Source organism: Neolamprologus brichardi, chromosome 18 (genome assembly GCF_056152115.1).
Source record: "Neolamprologus brichardi isolate AB-2024 chromosome 18, ASM5615211v1, whole genome shotgun sequence".
Lineage (NCBI taxonomy): Eukaryota > Metazoa > Chordata > Actinopteri > Cichliformes > Cichlidae > Neolamprologus > Neolamprologus brichardi.
This window is the reverse complement of record NC_142121.1, coordinates 3,130,925-3,148,992: the sequence shown is the minus strand read 5'-3', so window position 1 is coordinate 3,148,992 and position 18,068 is coordinate 3,130,925. Positions and strand designations below refer to the sequence as shown.

At 39.4% G+C, this 18,068-nt stretch overlaps 1 protein-coding gene across 3 annotated transcripts; it reads right to left on the bottom strand.

Annotated features, from left to right (window-relative positions):
• Positions 1-213: 213 nt before the first annotated feature.
• LOC148097304 (immunoglobulin lambda-1 light chain-like) lies at positions 214-16,258 on the bottom strand. Of its 3 annotated transcripts, XM_087832283.1 has the most exons (6): positions 16,216-16,258; positions 15,800-16,123; positions 2,582-2,629; positions 923-1,234; positions 716-790; positions 214-362 (listed from the first exon to the last, which is right to left on the bottom strand). In XM_087832283.1, the coding sequence occupies exons 1-6, from the start codon at positions 16,256-16,258 to the stop codon at positions 214-216; spliced, it is 951 nt and encodes a 316-aa protein (XP_087688409.1). The 3 variants fall into 3 exon arrangements, with proteins under 3 accessions (XP_087688409.1, XP_087688410.1, XP_087688411.1); XM_087832284.1 differs by lacking the exons at positions 15,800-16,123; positions 16,216-16,258 and adding an exon at positions 1,335-1,353 and having other exon boundaries at positions 923-1,222; positions 2,520-2,720; XM_087832285.1 differs by lacking the exons at positions 716-790; positions 15,800-16,123; positions 16,216-16,258 and adding an exon at positions 1,335-1,353 and having other exon boundaries at positions 923-1,222; positions 2,520-2,720.
• Positions 16,259-18,068: the final 1,810 nt, after the last annotated feature.

Below are 18,068 nucleotides of genomic sequence, written 5' to 3'. Positions count from 1 at the left end.
CTACAATAAAAGTCACAATAAGTACAAAAAGAATTCTAACTCAGAGCAACAATACATGTAAAGATGGATTTATTTCAGATGATCTTCTAACTGTTGAAGAAAAAGGCAAAATAAGCACAACACATCATAACTAACATTTGTGAACACTGATCAAAGTGATGAATGAGATGAATTGATGAGATCTGATGGTGAGAAAAGGCGAGCAGGAAACAGTCAGTCAGCATGTGTGCAGTTGGTGGATGCTCCCTTGTTTGTGAGCATCATCAGCAGAGAGAGTCCACAGCAGTACACCAGACTCTTCACTATCAGCACTGTGTACAGCAGGCAGAGCAGCTTCACCCTGCACTGAGACTGGAAGGACACTGAAGGACAGACAGACACAAAGAGACAGACAGACAGTCGGGTTATTCCTCTCAGATCAAGGAGAAAAAGTCCAAATAGAAACAGTCACAGCTTCTTCTTCAAGTGGATGAATTGATGTAGTGTTTGTGTCCACTTGGGGGCAGAAGAACTCCACAAGCAGCTAACAAACTGATCTCTGACATATTATGGTCTGTCTGCTGTTTGGTGCTGAGCAGCTAGTGTACAGTGGCTTTATCAGAGCTTGTTGGATGAAGATTTGATCAATTAGTGCAACTTTAAGACCCTAAACTTGTTCCAGCTCCCTCATTGGACATTGGAGCTGTCCATGCAGAGAGGCAGCAGGTGATCTTACAGTCAGCTGGCTGCAGAGCTGGCAGGTCTGCTGGCTCTCTCTCTGGAGGACAGGAGGCTGCTGGAGCTGGAAGCTCTGAAACAGAAAAGGAGTCAAATGTTTGGAGCTGCAGTGAGAAATGTCAGTCCTCTGCTGCTCTGCTCTCTTTGACAGCATCTCCACATGAAGCTGAATCACTGCTCAACACAGTCACCAAGCCTTCATTACCTTGTTGTGTTTGGGCCTCCACTGTGCCCCCCTCGTGCTTCACCCAGCAGCTGTATTTATATGTGTTGGTGTCCTGCTCCTGGATCAGTAAGATGGAGGCGCTGTGTCCCGACTCTCTGAGCTCCAGCTGCTCTCCCTCAGCAGGGGGCAGCTCCTCCGCTTCTCCGCCGTTCTTCTTCTGTCTTTTCCAGGAGAACTGGACCAGAGGAGGAAACATGGCTGAGGCAACACACAGCAGGGAGCTGTTCCCCTCCAGGTGGGCTCTGGATGCTGCTGGGTACACGCTCACCACGGGCTTCACTACCTGCTCATCTGAAGTTTGACAGCAGCAACAAGCAGCACAGACACACATTCACACAGTCAGCAGCAGCTTCCAGCACTGCACTGCATTCAGTCTGATCCTGGAAACTACATGGACTCTGATCACTAAACTACTCATCAATACAGCACAAAGTTCACTACATACACTGGATTCAGCTTCATATCAAACACAGTCATCACCTCATGTCATCATGGCTCACATGACGAACACTCAGCATGATTTTAAACTCAAATTAAATTCAGTTTAATTCGTCATGTGTTTGTTTGTTATTGTTTTATATAAATTTAGTTCAGTCCAATTTTAAAATATTTGTCTTTATACAAGTGAAAATGTATTTTTCTTATTAGTCCTTAGACACGAGTTCTAACAGAGATCCTCTTCTGCCCAAAAATAAATTCATCTTTTTTCATATTGTTTTGTACTATTAATAAAATTAAATCTCATTTCACAAAATTCAATTCAGCAGATAAAATTTCCATTCTTCTTGTCTTTGATATATTTTACCATAAAGACCATATTTGTCTTTCAGACTAATTTATTCTTAAATATTTTTGTGTAAAAATTGGAAAAGTAATGCAGTGATTATTTTAATTTAGGTTTTTATTCAAATAAAAAACTGTAGCAACTATTTTAAAACACTAAAACTGAAATGTTGAATAAAACGTTTTCAATAATAAGAGATATACTTCATGATATTTTTAGTCAAAAAATACAAATTATTTGACAAAGTATATTTAATAAAAATTTGTATGTTAAAGTATTTTGGAAAATTAAAGTATTATTAACTTTTTATTGTCACGTACAAATCCACACACACGACTTCATCTCAGAAATAAATATCAGAGTTTAACGATGTGAAATTCATCCTAAATTTATCTGTCATATCATTTCTGAGTTTTCTAATCAGTATCTTTTTTTATACTTTTATTTACCTTTTTGAAGCTGCTACATGAATGTTTGACTATTAAAATATTTGTTCCTCAACATAAAGCAAATATTTCCTGAAACCATATTTGTTGTTATCTTTATTAATTTAATTTTAACATCAAATATGATCTTGTGTTAAAAACCAGCAGAATCACTGAGAGGATCAAATCCTAAATATTTGTAACATCACTAATATTTGCAGAAATAAAGAAGAACTTTAGTTGTTCAGTGAGATTTCAACATGTTTTCAGAGATTATTGAGCTTTTCTTCTGTAACAATGGCTGCAGATGAATTCTCTACTAATGATGAAAAACTAACATGTAAAGCCTGAAGCAGCAGAAACTGACTTTAAACACATTTTCAGCTTCTACAATACAACAACTGAAGGAAAATAAATGTTTGTTCTTACCTGTTACAGACAGTTTAGTTCCAGAGCCAAAGATGAGGTACCATCCTCCTCCCACAGTGAGAAAGACTGCTACAAAAACCTGTCTGCTGTTGAACGTGTCAGCTGAGGTGAATGAGTCCAAATGAGGAAGCAGGATCATATTTCAGCTCCATGATGTGTTTCTCTAATGTTCATATCAACATGACTGTCTCTCCTTCTCTTTTCTTTTAGCCACACTAGCAGCACGGCTCTGATGTTAATGTCAGTCTGTTGGTCAGTCCACTACTTTAGTCCACATGAAAATAGAAAATCACTATATAAGCACCAGTCCATTTATCCCATCAATGATGCCACCACTACAATGAAACATCTGCTGATAGTATCATGGTTTGGCCCATCTGGCTCACCATCATTAATCACACAATCAATTTTGAATTATAGCAGCAAATTGTAAAGAAAACTATCAGAACATGTGTCTGTGAACTGAATCTCAGGAGAAAGTGGGCCATGCAGCACCACAATGACACAAACCAGTCAAGTTTGTTTTCTTTGTTCCAAATAATGTTGAGAGAAAAATAATCCAGTGAATCCAGCGAGTGATGTGATGAGTCTCTGATGTCTTTCTGATGTGGTTTTGTTGCGTCCTTCAAACCACACCTGGTGTATTTTAGAAGAGAAACATGTTGGTCTGCACAGGCTCTTCTATTTTCAACACTGACAGGATTTCCTTTGCTGTTTCTTCTGTTTTGCACATTTTCCTCTGTTTTCTGCAGCTTGATGGAGCTTCTGTAAAAAATAGATCCAGAGTTATTTTTAGTGGTGCAGAACAAAGAGATGCTTCAAGGATGCTTCTGAAATGTGCTGTGGCATGTCTGCTGGAATCATCAGTGTTGTACTGAGTGGCCTCAATCAGCTCCAGCAGCCTCGTAGGAACACAAAGTGTCCATGCCTGCTGTTAAAAATAGAGCTTTGCAACAACCAAGTCCAACAGAGTCCAACAAAGATGGTGTGAAAGAGCTGGAAGCGAGCAGTTCATGTGAGAAAATCCAACATGTCAGAATTAAAGCTGCTCTGTGTCAAAAATGGAGTCAAATTCTTCCAAACTGATGTGCTGGACTGATTATCAGTTACTGCAGGTGCTCCAGCCGAGGAGGAGCAGGAACCAGCAGAACTGCCAAACATCACACACACCACAAATGCCACACTCACAGAGAGACAAAGATAGAAAGCAGAGGGAGGAAAGATAGATGGTGGGTAGGCAGCAGAGGATCAGGGGACCGAAACACCATCTTACACAGTTATTAACTAATGAGCTCATCGACTAATCTGAAACATCACTTTGATTTTTCTAACAGCTTCATTGGAATTTCAGCTCACAGTGGATCTGCAACATGAGCAGCTGAAGACCTTCAAGAGACGAACTTGAAGTTTAAACACACAGTTGTACAGAAACTGTGGCAAAATGGTTTAAAGGAAACAGTATGAAGTTATCAGAGTGATCATCACAAATCTGATCTCAGCTCAATAAAACAACAAAAAAAACAATTTCACTCTGAAGAGAGGTTGAAGTCTACTGGCTTTCCCCTGTCACCACATCTTTGAGGGGGTAAAATTAACATCCAGCCTTATGTGTTAGGTTTTTGGTATCACTGTAAAAAAGAGCTTTGTCCATGTCAGCTAGTAGTAAATCATCTTTATTTTTAATCAAATTTATAATCAAAGTATAATCCTGATCAATATGTTAAATGACGAATGTCTAATGACGACTTTGGTCATTAGAGCTGGGCGAGTCCCCTCACCCACACCGGCTCTATGTGAACTCTACAGACCAGCTTAACTATAAATCAGCTGCAGATGTGAAACTGGTGATCGTTGGATCTCCACTTTTTGCTGTGTGTGCATGCTTGTGTGTGGTACCGTGTGTGGCTGGTGTGTGTTGGTTACTTTTGAGGTGGGGAGCCTTTCGAGGCAGCCTCCCAGGTTTCTGTTGCCCCGATCCAAAATGGAAAAGCTCTCCTGCGGTGATGTGCTGCTGTCGCCACGTCTCGTCAATGGCAGAGTGTCCTCAGTTTGCTGTGTAGCCAGCTCCCTCTCTCACTTTTTTTTGTTCATAAAGTTGTTCTGAGACAAACTGCTGCTGCCTCCAGCTGACTGGTTCCAGGTGTTGCAGGTATGAATCCTCCTGATGGTTCAGTCTGAGAAGAACTGAAGTCAGAACAGTTTTTAAAGTTTGCTGGCACAAAAACACAACCTGACATCCAAGGTAAAATACTAGAGGTGGGAATCACCATACATCCCACGATACAATATTATCACAATACTTAACGCACGATACGATATTATTGCAATTTTTTAAAATATTTTGCGATATTCAGATTCTATACATAAAGGTAAACTTTATCAATATTCATTTTCTCTAATATCAAAGTCTCACACTCAGTCTTTCTCTCATTTCAGTTTTATTGTTGACAAACTGAACGGTTTGTATTACAGTCTAGTCCAACTTAACTGAATCAACCATCTGGTACAATTATAGCTATTCTGAACTATGCAGTTTATGAAAACTATGCATCCCCTTCAGCAACTGAAGAATTTGAAAGTAAATTAAAACAAAATATAATTTTACATTAAATAAAAAAGTTTTAAACTTAATTAAAATAAAACATGTCTTAAATTAAAATAAGTAAACTGTCATGTTTATTGCTGCCAAAAACAAGTGAAACACATTTGGACAGTGAAGGAATGTCAGGATTCTTGCTCAGAAAAAGGATCAACATGCTCTGAAGTCAGAGCACAAAAACCTTTTTTGTAACAAAATATCGATTTCTGCTGTCCCTGTATCGATACATTATTAGCAAACAAAATATCACGATACTACACAGTAGGGCCGTGCAGAGACGTTTAAAGGGGCGGGTGCTCAAAGTTAAAAAGGGCACATTGAACCAGGCTGAATAACAACACCACACATTCATCAAGAATCTAATATGGGATCGCATCATACTATATCACTGTTGTGAGGTGGCGACAAGGCAAAGCAAACGTAGCCGATGTTTTACCTGATGGGTACAATGTTGCTGTTGAGGGGTTTCTGCTGCTGCTGCTGCTGATAGTGCTGGAGGGCAGGGCTGTGTTGATCTGAGACTGTAGACAGTAAAAAGTCCATAGGAGAGATGGGAGCTGATTAAACAAGTGTCATGAGATAATAACAAAATGCAAAGATTGGTGACAGCGCTTGGAACCATAAGGCAGCAAAAAACTGTGAGAAATAAACTCGGCTCTGCCTGTGAATCACTCTTTGCTTCTTCCTTCCATCACATCATTTCCTATTTCACTCTCCACTTGCTGTCTATCTAAGAACAAGGCACAACTTGCTATTGCAATAAACTATAATCTAATTATCCACACCTAACAACTCACAGCACTTAATCTATAATAAAATGATGACAGAAAAATGTTATAGCCCTGCCTTTAGTAGCCTCACACAACTCTACTGTTTCCTCCTCATGTCCTTACCAGGCATGTCTGGACAATGTTATATCATGAGTAATAATTTAAAAAAAATCCATATACATAAAACACACATGCACGCACACACGGTGACATTTTAGACCTTCTTCAGAATACTGTATATACTATGGGCATCATGGTGCTGATCCAGAATCCTTACATTATTATTTATTACTAGAGCTACAATAATAAAGCAATGAGGAGGGGGAAGTAATAAATATGAAATAATGTATTTATTCAATTTCAATTCAATTCAATTCAATTTTATTTATATAGCGCCAAATCACAACAAAAGTCGCCTCAAGGCGCTTCATAGATACAGAGAAAAACCCAACAATCATATGACCCCCTATGAGCAAGCACTTTGGCAACAGTGGGAAGGAAAAACTCCCTTTTAACAGGAAGAAACCTCCGGCAGAACCAGGCTCAGGGAGGGGCGGCCATCTGCTGCGACCGGTTGGGGTGAGAGAAGGAAGACAGGATAAAAGACATGCTGTGGAAGAGAGACAGAGATTAATAACAGATATGATTCAATACAGAGAGGTCTATTAACACATAGTGAGTGAGAAAGGTGACTGGAAAGGAAAAACTCAATGCATCATGGGAATCCCCCGGCAGCCTACATCTATTGCAGCATAACTAAGGGAGGATTCAGGGTCACCTGGCCCAGCCCTAACTATATGCTTTAGCAAAAAGGAAAGTTTTAAGCCTAATCTTAAAAGTAGAGATAGTGTCTGTCTCCCGAATCCAAACTGGAAGCTGGTTCCACAGAAGAGGGGCCTGAAAACTGAAGGCTCTCCCTCCCATTCTACTTTTAAATACTCTAGGAACAACAAGTAGGCCTGCAGAGTGGGAGCGAAGTGCTCTAATAGGGTGATATGGTACTACAAGGTCATTAAGATAAGATGGGGCCTGATTATTTAAGACCTTGTATGTGAGGAGCAGGATTTTGAATTCAATTCTGGATTTAACAGGAAGCCAATGAAGGGAAGCCAAAACAGGAGAAATATGCTCTCTCTTTCTAGTCCCTGTAAGTACTCTTGCTGCAGCATTTTGGATTAGCTGAAGGCTTTTCAGTGAGTTTTTTGGACATCCTGATAATAATGAATTGCAGTAGTCCAGCCTGGAAGTAATAAATGCATGAACTAGTTTTTCAGCGTCACTCTGAGACAGGATATTTCTAATTTTAGAGATGTTGCGCAAATGGAAGAACGCAGTCTTACATATTTGTTTAATATGTGCGTTGAAGGACATATCCTGGTCAAAAATGACTCCAAGGTTCCTCACAGTGTTACTGGAGGCCAAGGTAATGCCATCCAGAGTAAGAATCTGGTTAGATACCATATTTCTAAGCTTTTCAGCGCCGAGTACAATGACCTCAGTTTTATCTGAGTTAAGAAGCAGAAAGTTAGTGGCCATCCAAGTCTTTATGTCTTTAAGACATTCCTGCAGTTTAACTAATTGGTGTGTGTTATCTGGCTTTATGGACAGATAGAGCTGGGTGTCATCTGCATAGCAGTGAAAATGTATGCTATGTCTTCTAATGATGCTGCCTAGGGGAAGCATGTATAATGTAAACAGAATTGGTCCTAGCACTGAACCCTGTGGAACTCCATAATTAACCTCAGTGTGTGAAGAGGACTCTCCATTTACATGCACAAATTGGAGTCTATTAGATAGATATGATACAAACCACTGCAGTGCAATACCTGTAATACCTACAGCATGTTCTAATCGCTCTAATAGGATATTATGGTCAACAGTATCGAATGCTGCACTAAGGTCAAGAAGGACAAGCACAGAGATGAGTCCACTGTCAGAGGCCATAAGAAGATCATTTGTAACCTTCACTAAAGCTGTTTCTGTGCTGTGATGAACTCTGAAACCTGACTGAAACTCTTCAAATAAACCATTCCTCTGCAGATGATCTGTTAGCTGTTTGACAACTACTCTTTCAAGGATTTTTGATATGAAAGGAAGGTTGGAGATTGGCCTATAATTAGCTAAGACTGCTGGGTCTAGAGATGGCTTTTTGAGTAAAGGTTTAACTGCAGCCACCTTGAAGGCCTGTGGTACATAGCCGATTATTAGAGATAGGTTGATCATATATAAGATCGAAGAATTAATCAATGGCAGGACTTCTTTGAGCAGTTTTTTAGGAATGGGGTCTAAAAGACACGTTGATGGTTTGGAGGAAGTAATTATTGAAGTTAACTCAGAAAGATCGATTGGAGAAAAAGAGTCTAACTTAACATCAATGGAACTAAGAGTAGCTGTAGATAATATTACATCTGTGGGATGATTATTGGTAATTTTTTCTCTAATGATAAAAATTTTATTTGTGAAGAAGTTCATGAAGTCATCACTAGTTAACGTTAAAGGGATGGTTGGCTCAAAAGAGCTCTGACTTTTTGTCAGCCTGGCTACAGTGCTGAAGAGAAACCTGGGGTTGTTCTTATTTTCTTCAATCAGTGATGAGTAGTAAGCTGTTCTGGCTTTGCGGAGGGCTTTCTTATAAAGCAACAAACTATTTCTCCAGGCTAAATGATGATCCTCTAAATTTGTGACACGCCATTTCCTCTCCAGATTACGAGTCATCTGCTTTAGGGTACGTGTTTGAGAATTATACCACGGGGTCAGGTACTTCTGATTAGAGACCTTAGTTTTCACCGGAGCTACAGTATCCAGAGTCGTACGTAGTGAGGAGGTGAAATTATTAACAAGATAATCGACCTCTGTTGGGGTAGCGTTCAGATAGCTGCTCTGCTCTGTGTTGGTACAGGGCATTGACGATGATAACAGTGGCTGGATTATATTCTTAAACTTAGTTACAGCGCTTTCAGAAAGACATCTACTTTGATAAAGTCCACTCTCCACTGCTGCGTAATCAATTATTGTAAATGTAAATGTTATCAAGAAATGATCAGACAGGAGAGGGTTTTCAGGAAACACTGTTAACTGTTCAGTTTCTATGCCATATGTTAAAACAAGATCTAGAGTGTGATTAAAGTGGTGGGTGGGTTCTTTTACATTTTGAGAGAAACCAATTGAGTCTAACAACAGATTAAATGCCATGTTGAGGCTGTCATTTTTAGCATCAACATGGATGTTAAAATCACCCACAATAATTATTTTATCTGAGCTCAGAACTAAATTAGATATAAAGTCTGAGAAATCAGACAGAAACTCTGTGTAAGTCCCAGGTGGACGATAGATGATAACAAGTAAGACTGGTTTCTGAGTTACACAGCTGGGGTGGACAATGTTAAGCATCAGGCTTTCAAATGAATTAAAAGTCTGTCTTGGTCTTTCATTAATTAATAGACTGGTGTGAAAAATTGCTGCCAAACCGCCCCCTCGACCTGTGCTTCGAGATTTCTGGTAGTTAGAATGATGTGGATACTGTATTGTTCTTTCTTTGTAAATGTTTAAGTTGTTTGTTGCTGGTTTTTAGTTTGTTTTTTGTCTTTTTGGAAGCAGACACAGTCTCTATGGAGATGGGTTTTTGGGGGGGGTAGCAGGAGGAGAGAAGCTGCAGAGAGGCGTGTAAATCTGCAACTCTGCTTCCTGGTCCCAACTCTGGATAGTCATGTTTTGAGGGGTTTAATAAATTTGTCGATATTTCTAGAAATGAGAGCTGCTCCATCCAAAGTGGGATGGATGCCATCTCTCCTAACAAGACCAGGTTTCCTCCAGAAGGTTTGCCAATTATCTATGAAGCCCACATCATTTCTGGGACACCACTCAGACAGCCAGCAATTTAAGGAGAACATGCGGCTAAACATGTCACTCCTGGTCTGATTGGTGTGATTTGATTTATGATGATTCCATTTGTTTCACGATCCACTCTGTGCAGGAGCAAAGCTTATTACATTTTTAAACTGTAGAGATACAATAATTTTACTGCTGTAAAATCCAAATTTTGTCTTATTTAAAATATAAATCTAATATAATCTGCTTCTTAATGTATGTTCTTTAAAATACAGCGTGTGTTTTTTAAAATATTATAATAATGCATAATTATGTGGACATGCATATTAGATCGTTTTTAGTGAAATATAATCCCTCCAGAAAGGCAGGAAAAGCCCGGAAACTTACTTTAAAACTAAATATGTTCACTAAAACGGTGACAGAGCTACAGACCCATGACAGCCTTACACAGGTAGCCAGCAGCTATGACCAGCACTACTTAGCAGTTAATAAAAGGACAGGTAATGTTCGTCGCGCTGTTGCAAACACAGCACGCTCATTTGTTTCAGTTCGTCAGTTGCCACAAGACAATCCAGATAACAAGGAAACATTGAAACAACGTTGAGTCAATATCAGGCGACGTCATTGAATCAACGTTGAAGTGTGACGTTGACCTAACGTCACTCTTGCACCCTTTTTTAATGTTGAAACAACGTCAGGTTTTGATGTTGAATCAATGTTGAAACCTGACATTGAAACAATGTCAGATTCTGATATTGAAACACTGTTGAGCTATGGTGTTGATTTTCCACCTCTTTCGCACAGTTGCTTTTTATTAAAACAACAGTTAAATCATGACTGGAAATCTACCTTTCTTTATAGGTATTTTAACCAATACTAAACTACTGCATGTTTCCATCAATACTTAAACCACCTAAACACATAATTGTACTTATTCCTCAAATTGGACACCCTTTATAAAAAAAAACAACAACAAATGTCTCACAATGTATCATGTCAATATTAATATCCTAAAATAAGAAAGCATTGCACGTGATGTAACAGAGAAAAAAAAATAAACCAAAAAAGGTCAATAGGCATGTTTCGTTTGCTAAATACTTTATTAAAAGACAGTTTCCTATTTACATTTATATGTTTCACAGAAGTTTGTAATTTTTTACTCTGGGATGGGGATGCATGATGTGCGTCCTGCACCACCCATACCCATACGATCTGGGGCGTATCGGAGCCATTTCTGCACTGCTTGTGCAAAGACAAACTTGGACATAGAGTTTGCCCCTAACTGCTGCGTCAGGCCATCTAGGAAAAAAATACACACACACACAAACAAAAAAAGTGAATTAGAGCACATGAATAAGCTCTTGTTAACTGTCTTCAGCGGGGAGAAAGTATGTAAACTCCTAGGCTGATAAACATGAAAGTCACCAGGCGTAAATCTGCAAACTGCCGCATTTGTTTCCTAAAGAGCTATGAGCGGAAAAAGTGATAAGTCTTAGCATGGTGTGCCGTGTATCCTTTAAAACAAAATAAACATGGGGTCCTCGGGCTGTACAACTACAACCCGAGGACTAAACAAGCCAAAGACCAAAGACTCCATCTCCAGATTAACTGGACATGAAAGTCTTGTTATTAAGAAAGACAAAGTAATATAGCAAAAAAACTGTAAAACTTACCAAATATGCATTTGCAGAGCGCTGTATCTTTAAATGCCATTTTTTGCTTTGTCTGGTCCTTGGTTTTTTTCCCTGCCCAGTTGAGTACCGAGGCCAGCTCGTTTGTAATGGCATAAGCCATTACACGGCGGACTCGCACCTCCAGTGTGGTCCCTCCAATCAAGGCAAAGTGTCTCACCTATAGACACATTTTAAGAGATGGAATTAGCGGGTCTCATGTCTTAAATGTGTATGCAAGTGCTTGTGTGTTTAATCAACAGGCCGTTGTTATGTATTTAAATCACATCTGACAGCTATTACACTTTATAGTTACAAAGTGTACATAACCTTTATATACTTACCATTGCCTTATTTGCCTCTTATGATTGAAGAGCTGCCTCTGCATTGTTTAGCTCTTCAATGTTGTGCAAGGGCAAATCCAGAGGCAATACCCCAGCATCTACCGATTGATTGCAGCAGGGATGGCGGATGGCTCTGACCTCCTCACGGAGTTCGTTAACAGCTGTCGTCAGGTCTGACAGCATAGCTAATATCTTTTGTGAGGTCGCATCTGTTTAAAAAAACAATTCCAGAAAGATTAATGGCTTAAGCAGTGAGAGGCGAAAAACTAATAAATAAATAATAAAACGCAGTTTACGTGTGGACAAAAGGTGCAAACGCAAGGTAGGTGAGCGTGCAACGTAAAGTTAGGTGAGCGTGCAACGTAAAGTTAGGTGAACGTGCAGCGTAAAGTTTGAATTGAGTGCGAATCGAAGCAGGTGCTCTCCAATCATTAAAAGTAACAAAGTCATTGAACACATTTATACAGTTACCTTTACGTTTATCAATCATATATCACAGATTTACAATTTTTTGTAGTACTATGCTAAAAAGCAACTACAGAGCGAAAGTCTGGGTCAAGCGCCGAGGCGACGGCAAGAACAAAGGAACCCTCGAACCGTTAAAGCTAGCTTTGTAAGGGAATATAACGGAAAAGTATGAAACGAAAATGTTTTCTTTGTTGACTTTGTTCGCAGTGCAATTTATTTGTTGCCGGATTGTAAGATGAAAGTAGACACAATTTTGGGCTCCCACATTTTGTCCGAAACTTTACATTAACAAGTTTGTTTGTTTTTTACTGTTATTCAAATGCAACCTTGGAAATAACGAATAGAACACAAGTCATTCATTCTTACCTTATATTAATCGTGGTGCAGGCCAGTGCAGTGCATGAACTGATGCCTTCTCCGGTCAATTCCGCTGAGAGTAAATCTAATGTCCCGCTCTACTGTACAAGACAATGGTTACCTGAAGGGATGTACCACTGTGAGAGGGGGGGCTATGGAATAGTCCAAGTGGTAGCAGCTTTAATTTCCGCTCAACCATAAATCAATGGTTTTTCAACGTGATTGTTGTCACCTTGTCAACTATAAATAGATCAACAATCAACGATGACAGAACAACAGTGAATCAATGTTATTTCAATGTCAGTGTCAGGTTTCATCAGTATTTCAATGTTGTTTCAACATTGGTTTTGTGTTGACATTTCAAGCCTGACGATTCTGATGGTTCAGATGGAAAATCAACATCTGTTCAATGTCTCCTTGCTATCTGGGTAATTTACCAACGTGTACGTAATAAGCCAATACTCCTGGGTGCTATATACTACAGTGTACGCTGTACACCTACTTACTGGTTTTGTCGCATCAGTCTGTATGGAAGAAATATAGTAAGTCTGTGTCTCTGAGTTAACTTGTGTTTCTCCTACAGCTCCGGACCGCAAAAAATGCGCGTGCTCTTTGTGAGCTCGTTCCCGGCTCATAACCAGCGCGTTCTGCCGTCAAGGGCGATCATTGGTTAAATGTGATCATGTGACTGATGGAAGCCAGATCCTTTTATTTAGCAAAACTGTGATTAATAGTATATATAACTGTTGAGGGGCACAGACAGGACTCCGCACGCCCACACAGATAAAAAAATAAATAAATAAATACATTTTTTTAAAAGTTGCCTCAACAAAAGGGCACTTTGGGCACCCATCAGGAAAGGGGCGGGTGCTCAAGCCCCTCCAACCCCCCCCCCCTGCACGTGCCTGCTACACAGTATCGATTTTTCCCCCCACCCCTATAAAATACTGTGATTTAGAAGTGGAATTACAGAGAGGAGTGGTGATATCACGGCCACTGAACTGTGATCAAATAAATGTTTTAAAGAACAAACAGTGTGCTCTGTAGAGCTGTTTGATAGCCAGAATACACAGAAGTCCTGCTCTCACACTGACAGCAGTGATGGACACGTACAGCTTCATGATGGCTGCCAAACACACAAAGAACACGACAGGATCAACAACCTGTTAAACAGTTTTACCAGTTTTTATACAAAATGTCATCTCTGTCATTCTAACTGTAAGCGATCATTAGCTAGATTAGCCACACTGTATCAGAGGGTTGTTGCTAGTTAGCGATGCTGCACACCTGTTACTCCCGTAGTCTTTATGCTTCAATGATTCCACAGGTCTCATTTTTTCTTATCCTGTTTTAGACAGAGATGACATCAGCAGCAGACTCCACAGAGACCCAGAGTTACTGTTAGTATCTGAATTATATGGATTTAAACAGTTTTAGATTCAGTTCACACAGAGCGCACTACAGCCTGGTAACATGGAAAGTTAAATGAAATAAAGCACACTGACAAAAGGTTTCATAGAAGTGTAATTTGTTCTTTTCATTTAATAACAGGGTCCAAAGTCCACATTATTATCAACAGCTACATTCATCCTGGGGAACAACAAGTGAAGGTGACCACGAGGACCAAGCTGGGTTTCCTGGGTCCAGAGGTTTGAGAAATGTCCTCCCTTTCATTTATCACAGCTTCTGTTGACCCACGGAGGAAGACTCCTGATGTGTCATTTCAGAAACATCAGGAACTGAAGGTCACCGCAGGGATCAAGCAGAACTCACAACCTTCACCAGCAGCTTCCTCAGAGGGAAATCTTCAGACCTCCACTAGACGCCCAAAAATAGGAGATGGACAAATCTGCATTTCATGAGCAGTGTGATAGAGACCTTTACTTTGTGTGATGTTAGAAGTTTTCACATCATCCTCAGATGAAGCACAGAGACTCTGGACTTTTACATAATGATGTTATATTCAGTCCTGTAGAAAGTTACATTTTTTAAATATATATTATCCTTTCTGGTTACTCTGGTATGAAGGACTCTGAATGACTTCATGGTAAAAAAAACACAATATTGGCAAAACACAGTGTGTGTGAATTCCAGATTAAAGTTTTTAGTTCAACATACAAGTGATGACCTTTGACCTTCATCAGGTTTTAATTAATTGTATTAGAGAAAATCTCACTTCATGCAGCTGACTACATTCAGTGTTTAAAACAGAAGCTGTGCAGGTCTGAGATCAGCAACTTTCTGAAACAACAAACTGAGTTAATATTTATGCTCCTATAGTGACACAGTTACATGGATGATTAATCCCTTTGACTTTTTGTCTTTAACTTTATCAATAAAACAGCTGCAGCTTCCACTGACAAAGAGTGAACATGTAGGATGATGTGTGTGATGTCACTGGGTGGTGCTGAGGGCAGCTCCTAAAATCACAAAGAGAACAGAATCATCACAAACTGTGAAAGTTTATCCATCAAACCTGAAGTAAAGCTGACTCTTCTCTGTCCTCACACACTTCATGATCTGAAGTTCTACAGTTTTATTCCAGATTTGACATATTCAGATACAAAATCTGTTTTTTTCTATCAGAGAGAAAAGACGGTGACAGAAAGATGAGGCACCGTGACTGATTCATCCTCTATAAACATCCACAGGAAACTGATGGAAATCTGTCCAACAACATCAGCGTCCTAATGAGCCGCTGCTAGAAGGACAAAATCCTGACCTGACATCAGTCCAAGTGTCTGGTTAAATGTACTGAAAGGTGTTAAACAACAAGTGCTGCTGGAAGAGTTTTCATGAAGAGAACATTAACACTGTGAATGAGGGATGGACTTTGATTCAGTTTGACACAATCTGTTTTTCTTTCACTTTGAATAAATGTTTTTGTGGGACTGAGGATACATTTGTTTCCATTTGGAAGTTTGATGTCATCTGTTCCTCTTGTTTCTGTCTTAAAACAGGATGAAAAATCTGTTCAAACAGAAATAAATAGAATTGAATTTCTGACAGCAGTAAATAAAAATCGTCCCTGAGCTCAGTATGTTTGTGACTCTGAGATGGAGGTGAAACATGTGAAGCTGGGCTGTGGTTTACTGCTCTCTTCCTGTCACAGACACTGTTTGACATCTGTTCATCTGTTGGTTTTTGTTCAGGCTGCAGGGATCATTTCTCACTGTGGGGACCATACTTAGCACAGGAGCAGTAGTAGGTGGCTGAATGATCGAGTTTAACTTTCTTAATCTCTAACTCCCAGCCTTTATTTGTATTTACAGAAGAGAAGTCACTGATCTGAGGATGAGAAGAGAAACGTCTATCTATGTCACCGTTATATTTATTAATATCAAAAATAAATCTGAGTGGTTCTCTGTCTTTCTTCTGGTACCAGTATATATAATTACGATCACACTGTTCAGTCCCTCCACAGCTGAAGGAGACACTTTCTCCAACTCTCCTGGTCAATGTTAAATCGTCCTGAATCAGCTGTTCTGCTGCCATGGTAACCAGTGCTGTAGAGACACAGACAGATAGATGAAGGTTAGTGTGACAGTGTTTGTTACAGGTTGACTTTGTTGGCTCCTGATTGGCTGGAAACACTCACCTGAACACAGACAGCACAGAGCAGCAGCTGGGAGGAAAAGCATTTTGTGCAGTGGTGTTTCCTCTGGTGAACCTGGGGAGAAGTGGCGCTCTGATGCAGCTGAGGCCAAACAAGGACGAGCTGCGAGATCAGACGAGGGCCACGTGGTTTCTAACAGGTCCTCAAAGCTCCCATCAGCCCCTGCGGCCCACAGATAAGACTGCTGCTGCTGATTGACAGCTCAGCTGAAGCTGCTGTGGTTTCATCGTCTTCATTTCAATCTGACAGCAGATCCAAAAATCTGGGTCACATGATGCACAAACACTCAGAAACATTCATGTTGCTGTGAATTTAGTAACACACACTGTTATCTGTTGTTTAACAGCTGTGATGAAAACACTAAATATACAAACTAAATATAACTAAACTATAAATAAAAAGAAAAATAATAATATGGTTCAATATTTTAAAAGTTCATAAATTGCACACAAAGTAGTTAAAAAAACAAAATCATATATAACAACATTTAGAGTAAAAATCTTCTTTGAAACAAACACATGTGGTTCTGTTGTGTGTTTAAAATATGTGCACACTGTGCTTCTTTCCCACATCTTCTAATGTGTTTTGTTCCAAGTTGGTTTCAGACTGAAGGATTCATTAAAGCCTTTTTAAGAATCATTCAAATGATGATCATCAATTCTAATATCTATAAACAGTAATAAAAACAGGGCTGTGTTTCACGTCAGCTTCATTTATTTGTAGCCATGGTTAGATTTCATTTGCAGTAGGCAGTCATCCACCTTTACACACACATTTACACAACAGTACAAAAGTACTTTTTGATTCATGAAAGAGAAATAAGACAAATGTTGCCTTTGTATCATCTCTGATATGGAAGGTCTCATTTGAAGATGTGAGTGAAGGACACAAATCTTTTGATCTGGTGTTGTTCTACATTTTAGGACTAAAAGACAGAAGGAAGAAAGTGAAAGTGACTGTGCGAGGGGTTGAAGTCATGAAGTCAAGTGGAGGCCGCTGACTGCTGTTACTTTCTGCTGTACAGCTTAAACAGGGACTCACAGTCAGCCTGCTAGAACATTTGGATGAAGAGAAAAAGGAGGAAAAAGACTTTGAGGGAAAAATCCAATAAGATCAGCATGTTTTTAATGTGGGAATACAACAGTTTCCTCCACCATGACACACACTGGAGCCTCTTTTTGCTCACAGCTTCACTGTTTGTCTCAAAGTTCAGTTTGGAGGCCAAAATTGTTGCAACACATTTGTAAGTTTGCACTAATTTCACTGTGTGACCCTTAATGGATGTAATCAAAGAATCAGTCAGTGAAATATGAAGCTGTGCTGTAAGTTTGGAGGAGAAAAGTGTCTCAGTGACTTTAATGAGGTGAACACATGAATACAGAGCACTGACTGACACGTACAGACTCCTTTAATGAGTCGCACACATTTTTGTGACTTCATTAAATGTCAAAAATGACACAACAACCTGCGAGCACATTATTGTCTGTTTGCTGTTTGTGTGCTTTGTTTCCTGTTATGATAGCAGGCATACAGCCATGTTCTCAATGTCTCAGCTATCATTGATTATTTCTGCTTTTCCTCTTCTATTAGGCACTTCAACTCAATGAATGACACACAGAAAGATTTCATGACTGTGTTCTTCAAAATAAGGACAATATGTTATCTGCATCTGAATGACTCATGTTGCCTTGTTTCTACTTTGTTTGCATATTTCTGCTTGTTGGAAACGATTTTCTGAATCATTCAGTAGTTTTTGTAATAATAAGGACATTTAGCAACACTTCAAAATGATTCTCCAACATTTGCTGTTCAGACTTGATCTGTTCTTACGTGTG

Bases quoted from the DNA above. Each gene is read 5' to 3' on its own strand.
- LOC148097304 (XM_087832283.1), bottom strand. From the start codon at position 16,258: ATGCTTTTCCTCCCAGCTGCTGCTCTGTGCTGTCTGTGTTCAG. The intron at 2,630-15,799 runs GTCCCCACAGTG...TCACTGTGGGAG, and splicing joins CTGCTCCTGTGCTAAGTATG to GAGGATGGTACCTCATCTTT. The intron at 1,235-2,581 runs GTAAGAACAAAC...GTCAAACTTCAG, and splicing joins AACTAAACTGTCTGTAACAG to ATGAGCAGGTAGTGAAGCCC.